The 9,923-nt window shown below is 29.0% G+C and overlaps 2 protein-coding genes across 2 annotated transcripts in view; both read right to left on the minus strand.

Annotated features, from left to right (window-relative positions):
• LOC100569972 overlaps nt 1–2,842 on the minus strand; it is an 11,652-nt gene extending 8,810 nt beyond the window's left edge. The window contains exons 1-4 of the mRNA XM_003243885.4: nt 2,213–2,842; nt 1,714–1,942; nt 1,408–1,551; nt 705–842 (exon numbers count right to left, since the gene is read on the minus strand). Coding sequence (XP_003243933.1) covers nt 705–842; nt 1,408–1,551; nt 1,714–1,906 — 475 coding nt within the window. The 5' untranslated portion in view covers nt 1,907–1,942; nt 2,213–2,842. The remainder of the gene's footprint in view (nt 1–704; nt 843–1,407; nt 1,552–1,713; nt 1,943–2,212) is intronic.
• Nucleotides 2,843–3,611: 769 nt separating this feature from the next.
• On the minus strand, nt 3,612–6,373 carry LOC100569874. Its single transcript, XM_003243884.2, has 2 exons — nt 6,243–6,373; nt 3,612–3,994 (listed from the first exon to the last, which is right to left on the minus strand). Exon 2 carries the CDS (start codon nt 3,987–3,989, stop codon nt 3,663–3,665), a length of 327 nt encoding a protein of 108 aa, XP_003243932.1. The 5' UTR covers nt 3,990–3,994; nt 6,243–6,373; the 3' UTR covers nt 3,612–3,662.
• Nucleotides 6,374–9,923: the final 3,550 nt, after the last annotated feature.

Raw genomic sequence — 9,923 nt, forward strand, 5'->3', positions numbered from 1 at the left:
AAAAATTCGAGAAAACTGGCTGAGTTGTGGACAAGAAAGCCACCAGAGTCCGAAGCTTTCGCAACGTTTCCGCGACACACTCTCCACAGTCCGCACTTGTAGTGCGTTTTCACTATTGTTACGCGTTGTTCAACTGTGAACCTCTTCATGACGACGAATACAAAAAACTGCTTTGCGATGACAAATGGCGGGTGTAATAAGATAAGAAAAACATTGGAACAGTGCTGTCAACCCAGAAACAAAAAAATCTCGGCGTTCTTTAAGTGTGCGCTTCTGCTGGGACATTGTATACTAATGTTATATGCACCTAAATGTATGCGTATATTATTTTAATTTTTGAACTTTTAAGTCTTTATTATTTAGACCAGGGACTAGAATCTAGATGATTTTTACGGTTACGGTTCCTGTTCGGTTCCCAGAAAAACTAAAATTTAGGTTTTTGTTTCTTTTTGGTTCTTAAAAAATAAAAAAATTTTTACCTGTTTTGGGGGCTTGTAATTATATAAAAAAAATGTAAAGTAAAAGTATCGGTCCAGTTAGGTTCCGGTGTTTAAATTAATTTAAATAAGGGTTTCAGTGAGATTTAAGTCCCAATATTTAAAGGGTTTTCCTTCCAAAACGGTTATTTTCGGTAAGGTTCCAGTCCCTGATTTAGACTTGAAACCAAGAGAATATTTTATTTAAAAATAACAAAATTGCCTTACTAGATTTTACAATAGGAGGAGTTGGTACAATTTTATTTTCTATTGTTTTTCTTGTTATTTCGGTACTTGTTGTATGTTCACGGTTTACTGATAAATTTGATAGGATATTAGAATAATACATCTTAGAATGAGCTTCTTCTAAATTTCGTAAAACCAATATTTAATCAAAACTATATATGTATATATACTTTTTATAATTAAATAGGTTGGTAAGTACCTATATTAAATATTTAAATATATACAGAGTGTCCCGCGAGGACTTACCAATCGTGATATCTCCTGATATAGTAAATTTATCACAAATCTGTATTTTTATTAGACTCACAGAGATAAGGACTACACATATTTTATTTTTAATTTAATTAAATTCTTTGGTAACGAAGTTATAAAAATTCTTTTTTTATATCTTTTTGAAACAATCGAAGATGGCCATTTTATAGAGTTTATTTTTGTGAAAATTTGATTTTTTAACATTTTATTATCATTAATCTCATGACTTTTAATAAGTTTTTTTAGTTTATAGGTAAAACGACAAAAAACTGGTTTTTTCCGGGTGGCGAGTCCCCCTCTATAATTAAAGGGCATATCCTCACGGGACACTCTGTATATCTATATTTATATTTTAATTATTTGAACTTTTAAGTTATTATTTAGACTTGATACCAAGAGACAATTATATTTAAAAATAATAAAATTGCCTTACTAGATTTTACAGTTGGAGGACTTTGTATTATTTTATTTTCTGATGTTTTTTTTATTATATTGGTACATGTATGTTCGCGGTTTACTGATAAAGTTGTTAGAATTCTAGCATAATACATCTTCGTGCGAGCTTCTTCTAAACTTCCTAAAACCAATATTTATTGATAACTAACTATATTATATTGATAATTTATAATATATCAGCTATAATATTCTATATATTAGACCTTTATATCAATATGAATATCTGAATTTATGAATATATGTAAATTGTTTGTCTATGTGTTACAAATTAATTGAATCTTACCATACAATCGTCCTATTTTCCTTACTGGTAACCAATAATATTCAAACAAATGTAGAGGTGTCATTTTTTCGATTAATCTTTTTGAATAATTTTTTGCAATTGGCCATGCACACATTTTTTTTTTTTTATTATACCATGTTTTAGGCACATATTTAATAGAATTGTCTTTCAATGATTGAACTACCATCCACATTATGCAGGTATTTTAAATTATGCGTTCCCTAAATGCCTGTTAAATATATATTATATGAGAAACATATTAATATTATATAATTATAATTGTATTTATTGAGCTAGAACAATAAGTCATAGTAATGGGTAGTAATAAAATGAATACCTTTTAACTCAATATGTACTATAATACAATAATACATAATATTTTAGTTTATTAAGTTTGGATTTTTGAATCTGGTAGAAGTATATACTTTGTAACAAAAAATTATATTATACTTTTTAAATTTCCCTAATGTATAATACAAGAATATCATAAAATACTTACTAAACAGTAGGTATGCAATTAATAATTATTAATTGCGTTGATTACACAAAATTACAAACAATGTGCATGTATATTCATGCACGAACGCAGCAGTTCATCTTGAATACTCCAAAATATACAAATGAATTTAAGTAATAAGTAGTAAAATAATAATTAAACTTGAACGAATGTACGAGTTGAAAACATGAAAACTGTCGGTTAGTTTACGCGTCTAGATGACGTATCTACGCCGAACAAGTACTTAGGTAAGCGTTAAACCTTTAAACTGTTATTACTTAAACAACGAAGATGGTATCGATGGACACCAAAAATTGTATACCGTATACAGCTAGGTTATCGTGTTCAATAAAATTTTACAGATATCTTCAAATAATTAAATAGACCTTTCTCAGAAACTGGAAGGGTTTTCCAAACCTATTATAATGAATACGATTGCGCGTCCCGACTGTCTTAGTATCTCAGATGTGACTAAATTCAGCTTTCCTTACTGGAGTTAGGTGTATTGTTGTGTAACGGAGTTGGGGAACTTGTTATATTTAGATAACTAAGTGAGGGTTTTCAGAGCCCTTTGAATTATATTAGGAAAGATGGATCAAATATTTAGTTCTAGATGATAAGTTTTACAACACAATAAATAACAACAATATTATAGCTAACTCTTCAATCTAGTAAAACGAAAGACTAACAAAGGGTATGATCATCCGGAGTTACTTAGTGGCGGAACTAACGAACTTAACACGGTGTGTAGCTTATAAAATATGCTAATAATTGTATGTTTATATAAATATTATGTACCTGGATAACCACGGTATGTATATAAGCCGTCTTTCTTCTTATAACTATTTAAGATTAAACTTATACTTAACAGTTTATTATGTAAACGATGCAGATGTGGTTTGAATGTATTATTAGTCGTGTAGTGCAAGACAATATTAGAAAACTCATAATATGATCTTACATAGATTTGGTCACCTTGACCTCATTTTTATTTATAATTTGTATTTTTGATGACTGAACTTCAAAACGACCCAGGTTTTCGATATCATATATAGTTGTTGTCTATAAGAACTTATTGATAACCAAATAATATTAACCAAACGTATCAATATAGCGCATTATTTTAATTTTAATTATTATAATGTAGGTGTATTATTTTAAATAGCGCAGTCATTTATACAAACTATACTGACAGTTTTTTACGTATTAACATTTCAACCTCTGACAATTTCCTGCTAAAACAGAACTGAAATTCTGATTAATCCCTTACACAAACCCTCTATGTGCGTATAAAAATGTATATATTATTAACTATTACAGGTGAGTATCATATTTTAATTTATGGAGTAAAAATATGAAAAGGATTATATATATATGACTTTGGAAATAATAACAAATCAACTTAATGCATATAATATTATGTATAATGTATTATAAAATTGTAATAATAAATTCAATCGTTTTTATTTTTAATCACATTTCCGAGCACATCCATTGCCATACCAATAATGTCTGCAACAACCGATATAGGAATGCTTTTTAACATGGGTAAAGCAGTTTCATTTGAATTTATGATATTTCCATATGAATCTGTTGTATTAATGTCGTATGAGGCTTCAATTTCAGATTTATTATATGTCTTGTTGCTTAACATTTTATATGCCTCCTTATTATCTTCATATTTTGGTGTGACTGATTTCAGATTCTGGTAGTTCAATGTTGCTGCCTGATTAATAATAATCATCGTTGATAAAACAACCAATAATTGCACCGGAAACATTTTGTCTATAAAACAATTTAAATACATATTATCGTGATTATTAATAGAATAAAATACATACGCTAAATATAACAACATACGCAGATTTAAAAAAACCAAATTAAGGATCGCATACAATTCAAATGGAAAATGCACAGGCATAAACAGAAGACTAAGCTAAGAAGAATAAAGAACATAATTTTCGACTGGCCAAACTTCCTTCCGAGTAGAAGTGATACTGTAGTTATAACAGACTCCGACTCGGCCACACCCGTCTTACACATGGGTACTTCATGGACAAAGGACGAAAAACCACAGTCCATTTCCTGTGGAACTGAACTCTCAGTCAACCATGTAATCACCGAATGCCTCCAATACGCAGATGAACATAGAAACTTCCGCATACTCAACACACTAGATTCAGCACTCGGACAAGACACAGCTGATACCACCATACAAATCCTTAAATTCTTAATAAAAACAAATCTATACAGTAAAATTTAAGTTTAACTTTATAAAAAAAAAAAAAAAATATAATTCTAAACAATTGTAACTATTGGCTTTTGTCGTCGATGTTAATTAAGAACAATGAAAAAAAAAAAATTACATACACCGGGTGGTATAGAAAATATATTAATTTAATGGTTCAATATAATCCAATTGACCAATTATGGGACTGAATTATGTTTAACAGACCATTAGCTCACTACCTATTGGTTCGTTAAATATTTAATGATTGTTCATGCTATACTTTTATACTCATAACCAATGTCACACAAACCAACAATCCATCTACAAACACATCCAATTATTAGGCATATGGGTAAACCTACTTATAAAGGCCCCGAGCTTGATATAGAATGATAGGTCTCAAGCCGTTCCAATAAAGCAAAGCAATTAGTCAGTCTACTTTCCACATTTAAACCTTCAACAACAACCCACCAGCCATAACCGATAGATTGAAGGAACAAGACTCCGACGACACATCGATACAGTAAAAATACTAACGACCGAACAAAACCCGGTATTTACGAATACTCGACCATCGCGATAAGCTGCCCAAAGGCAATCGAATACGCCAACTTCAGCAGTACGCTGGAGCTAGAGATTATGAACATCAGAAGTACCGGTCAAACATCACGAAATAGTAAGGAAATATAGAGTCGTAACCGCTGTATCATCGTTGACGCCAATGACGACGTGTTGCGGGCAACCTACAGTCAACAATGTACGACCAAGGACGAATACGAAAACGTATACCGTGGAAAATACAAAAAAAATTGGAGAATAATAAAATAATACATTTCCGAAAAAAAGTTTTCGGAAAATTAAAAAAACCAAATTTTTTGATAATTATAAAATTGTACCTATTTATGCTTAAAAATTAAAATAATAAAAATAAAAAAGTAAAAAAAAGTATTTTAAAAAATAGGTAAGGAAGCCTGTCGCTATTATTTCACATTTGGCAATACGGTTATCAATGTACCATTGAATTAAAATTAAACTATTAAAAATATTAGGTAATAGGGATATTTCAATATTTGTTCAAAAAATAACGTTTGACAAATGAGTAATGACAATATTAATTCTTAAGAAAATACGTACCAAGAAAACATCATTGGTGAGATACGATAATATTTTATAAAAAAAAACTATTTTTTCATTTAATTTTTCTATTTTCGGGAAAAAACCATTTTTTACGGAAATTTAAAATGATCCCAAATTTTCCGAATTTTGATCCCTATGTAAGAGATGATTATCAACCCACAAATGTTGTATATATTTAATTCAATGATGGAAATAAACAAAAACCTAATTCCTGACATAATCGAAGGTCTTTTTATTGTTATGAGAGGGTATCTCACACAGTGGGAGTAATGTATCACCATAATTTAACAAAATCAAAATTATTAATTTAAAATAAACATAGAGTAGGTATCTTATGTTATATCATAATTCATGTTAACCGATATTTATACGTTGAATTGCATTTGTTAGTATTAGAACATTAGAAACATTATATAAAGACAATATCAGGTAGGTACTTTCACCCAAAACGTTTGTTTGTCAAACTACTATAATAGGTACATTTATCTTATTTTTAATAATATTATTGGTGGACACATGTAGACACATTTTGTAAAATTCAGGAAAAATTATATTAATTTGGTACACCAAATGATCTTATGTTGATTTTTACAAAATTGTTGTTCTTTTAATTTAAAAATAATAATATTAAGTAAATTTAAATAATAATATATTATAAGTACAAACCTGGTATTTTGATGTATGACGATTGTATAGGTAACGATACTAGCTGATGATAATATAATAGTTTCCACTAGCACTCTTTAAATACTTCTTTTTTTTACTGTGTCTACAGTTTTAATTTTATTATAAGCATTAAATATTTTTTATGCACAAAAAATTTGATTAAACTTATGTATATTGACGTTACTTTTATAACCTAAGACGTAGGTAGTTGATAATGGCATTGATATATTTAATTTTGTAATAATTAAGTACCTACAATTTATTAACACAGGGTAATTATTTTTCAACATTTACGATTATTGAGTTAGAAAACTAATTAATGTGCTCCTGAGACATGTTGCACCTGCATTTAGTCACCTAGATTATAGCCAATTTATAGCTTTTCATAATTATGTGTATAATAATATATTAATTATAGATTGGTTTTTTTAGTAGCATTATCAATAATATATGAAAGAACATAATTTATGAATAATTTTATTTAATATTATTTATTTAACATTTTAGGTACCTAAAATTAATTAGTCAATTTTAAATTCTTTGAGGTATGAAATAAACAAAAGTATAGTAAAGAATAGGTACCGTATGATTCAATGAAATCATTATGCTACCCCTATACCATATTATCAACAGTGACAATTAGTGATTAACGTCAGAAATAGTGTTGGTTAACAGCTAATGAATTATTTATTATGGATATTGTTAAATATTTATTTAGAATTTGGAATGATAATAATTTATTCATAAACTTAGTATTTGTACTTGTTATTTTCAAGGTTGCACCACCTTTTGGTACTGTAAAAATTCTTTAATTTTCTGCTTCAATATCTTTTCTAGTAGGAAATTTAATTTAGTTCGTACTTTGTGTGTTGAAAAATAAATTGCCAATCGTTTTTAAAAGCATTGGGAAAAACAAAAACAGAGATTTACTTAAAACTAATTGATAACTCACGATATTACAAAAATAATAAGTATAATTTTGTTTCAAAAATATAATAATATCACCGGATTTGGTCCATGACCTGTAACCGCGGAGAAGGTGTTGTAGATAAGGTGCAGCGGATGCTAGGAAATGACGCCACATACAAAGACGTGTGATTTCGGTGGTGACGATGGGCGAACACGCAAATGAATTAAAGTTTTCAACAGTGGCAATGCAGTGGTATAGATTTCATTAAAAATAATAATTGTTTATTAAAATAAAATAAGAATAAAAAATGTAATCCCGGAAAAGGTAATGCACTATGTAGGGATCTTTGCAACAATCTGATTATTATACGAAAACGGGCCCTGCAGGACCCTCTTATATAGATACAACACGAAGAATCTCTAAAAATAAATCAAAATGCTCATAATATTTCTTTTAAAATAAAAATACAAAAAACCTTACGTGGAGCCTTTAATAATATGCAGTTTACTATTAAATTTAATAGTAAATCCTATTCATTCTAATATTACAATTTACAGAGTAAAAGTTATTTTTATTAAAATTTACTATATTGTGCATTTGTAAGACGGAATCAACACATGTAGCTATGACATCCTTATTAACGACCATAATATTGATACATCGACTCAATATAATTAATAGTTTTTACTTCATCCCCATACTTATACTGATGAATCATTGTTGATTACGTGTTTGAACAGTGAACGCACGATGATCAAATTACCTATTAAAATAAACATTTTTGTGCTAATTCATCTGATAAATTTTTAGCATAAAAATGACAACGTTTTTTTAACTGGTAAGTAGGTACCCATCTTTTCTAATATTGACGTAAATGAGTACATGGTTTACACTTTGGGTTCTGAGCCTAGCGAGGAATGCATTAGATTTACAATGATGTGTGGTTTATTGTTTGTTTTCCCCATCACGTTTTGGATCAAAGGAATTTCCGTTCTTAAACATTGAGGATTGTCTCTGACTGCATTTTCAATCTAGTTGGTTCGTTTAGGCCAACGTTTAGGCTAGTAAAATTCCCAGTACATTTATATCGTATATAAATACTACGTAAACTAGGTGTAAAAATTGTTAAGAAAAAAAATAAATATATTTATGATCTTTAAGCACTATAAAGATCTGATATCATGAATAATTCCTAAGTTTATTGAATTTAAGTAAACTTGTTTTGTTTAAATAATTTATTTACTTGGCGAGAAATTATTTCTTAAAAGAAACAATGTTTGATGAACAAAATAATTAAATGGCGAAGGACTATTAAAATATAACTTATTATTATTTTAAAAATATTATTATTAAGATTTATATACTATTCTAAATAATTCCACGCCAAGTAAATAAATATTGAAACAAAGCAGTATACCTAAATTCAATAAACTTAGTAATTATTCATGACAACACATCTGTATAGTGCTTAAAAATCTTATATTTTTTTTTACTTAGCCATTTTTACACGTAGTTTACGAAGGGTTTTTGTCGTGATATCACTAATATTTATCGTTATTAAATATTGAGTATTTAGTACTATTTACACAATAATCTATAAGAACGATAATATGTTGGTAACATTGACACCGCTGATCCGACGACGACTACGACTACGACGACGGTTACCGTGATTCTGAATCTATATATTATATAAAAATGATTGTACATTTTGAATACATTTTATAACTCAAGATCCACCGAACCGATTTCGATAAAAATTTCAGGGAATATTAAGATTGACATTTAGTTGGTTTCTGTGAAGTTTGTTTGCTGTGCGATAAGTGGTTCCGGAGTTATGACCTTTTAAGTGCACACCTGGCGACATGGCGATATTTAGTTTTGTATATATTTAAGTGTAAACCATGGAAACCATGGAAATTAATTCATTTGTTTTTTTTTCGTTTTTTTTTTTACAGTTTTACATCAAATCGTGCGCCACATTCGATTTCATTATCGCATTGCGCAGTCAATATATCGTACAGCTGCACATACATAATATGACAACAACAATTCTATTTTCCAGATAAATATTAATTGGTCTGAGATTAAATGAGATTGATTTTTATTCAATTTCAATTGTATGGATTTAGGCGTAAAATAATCCACGACCAAGACAACAAAATATAGGCTGACGACCACGTAATTATGTCGCACAACAGTCTCATTGAAAACCTTTGTACAGGGTCAACTCTGGAACTACTTATCAGATATTCTTGATTTTTTTTAAACGAAAGAGTATATCACGGAGAAGGTTATTACGAAACAAAATTTTAGGAAAATCCACCGGAAAGTAGGAAATCTGCATGTTAAAAATACAACAGTGACGCAACAGGTTAGGTTAGGATTTTGTATTAATTGATTATATTAATCCACCATAGGTAGAAATGTAGAATACGACAAACTTGATATAACTTTGGTACTTTAGAGTTGAATCATAAACTTACGTACAAGCTAGGGGTCCGCAATCTACCGCAGGTGTATTGCCTATCTGATAATATACTGCTACGAATCAGAATTTTTATTCCGGGCAACGGAAAAGTTAATATTAATTTTAAACACCATACACCGAATATTAAATAGCGAATTGAACACAGCTTGAGACATATATAGTTGGTACATTTAACGGGCAACGAAGTGCACATATTCAGCTAGTTTAATATAAATGTTCATTAAAAAATTCGCACTTCTTCATTTATAACTTTTAAACGTACGATTTTGATGATTTTTAC

The sequence above is a fragment of the Acyrthosiphon pisum genome, chromosome X (genome assembly GCF_005508785.2).
Source record: "Acyrthosiphon pisum isolate AL4f chromosome X, pea_aphid_22Mar2018_4r6ur, whole genome shotgun sequence".
NCBI classification, from domain to species: Eukaryota; Metazoa; Arthropoda; class Insecta; order Hemiptera; family Aphididae; genus Acyrthosiphon; species Acyrthosiphon pisum.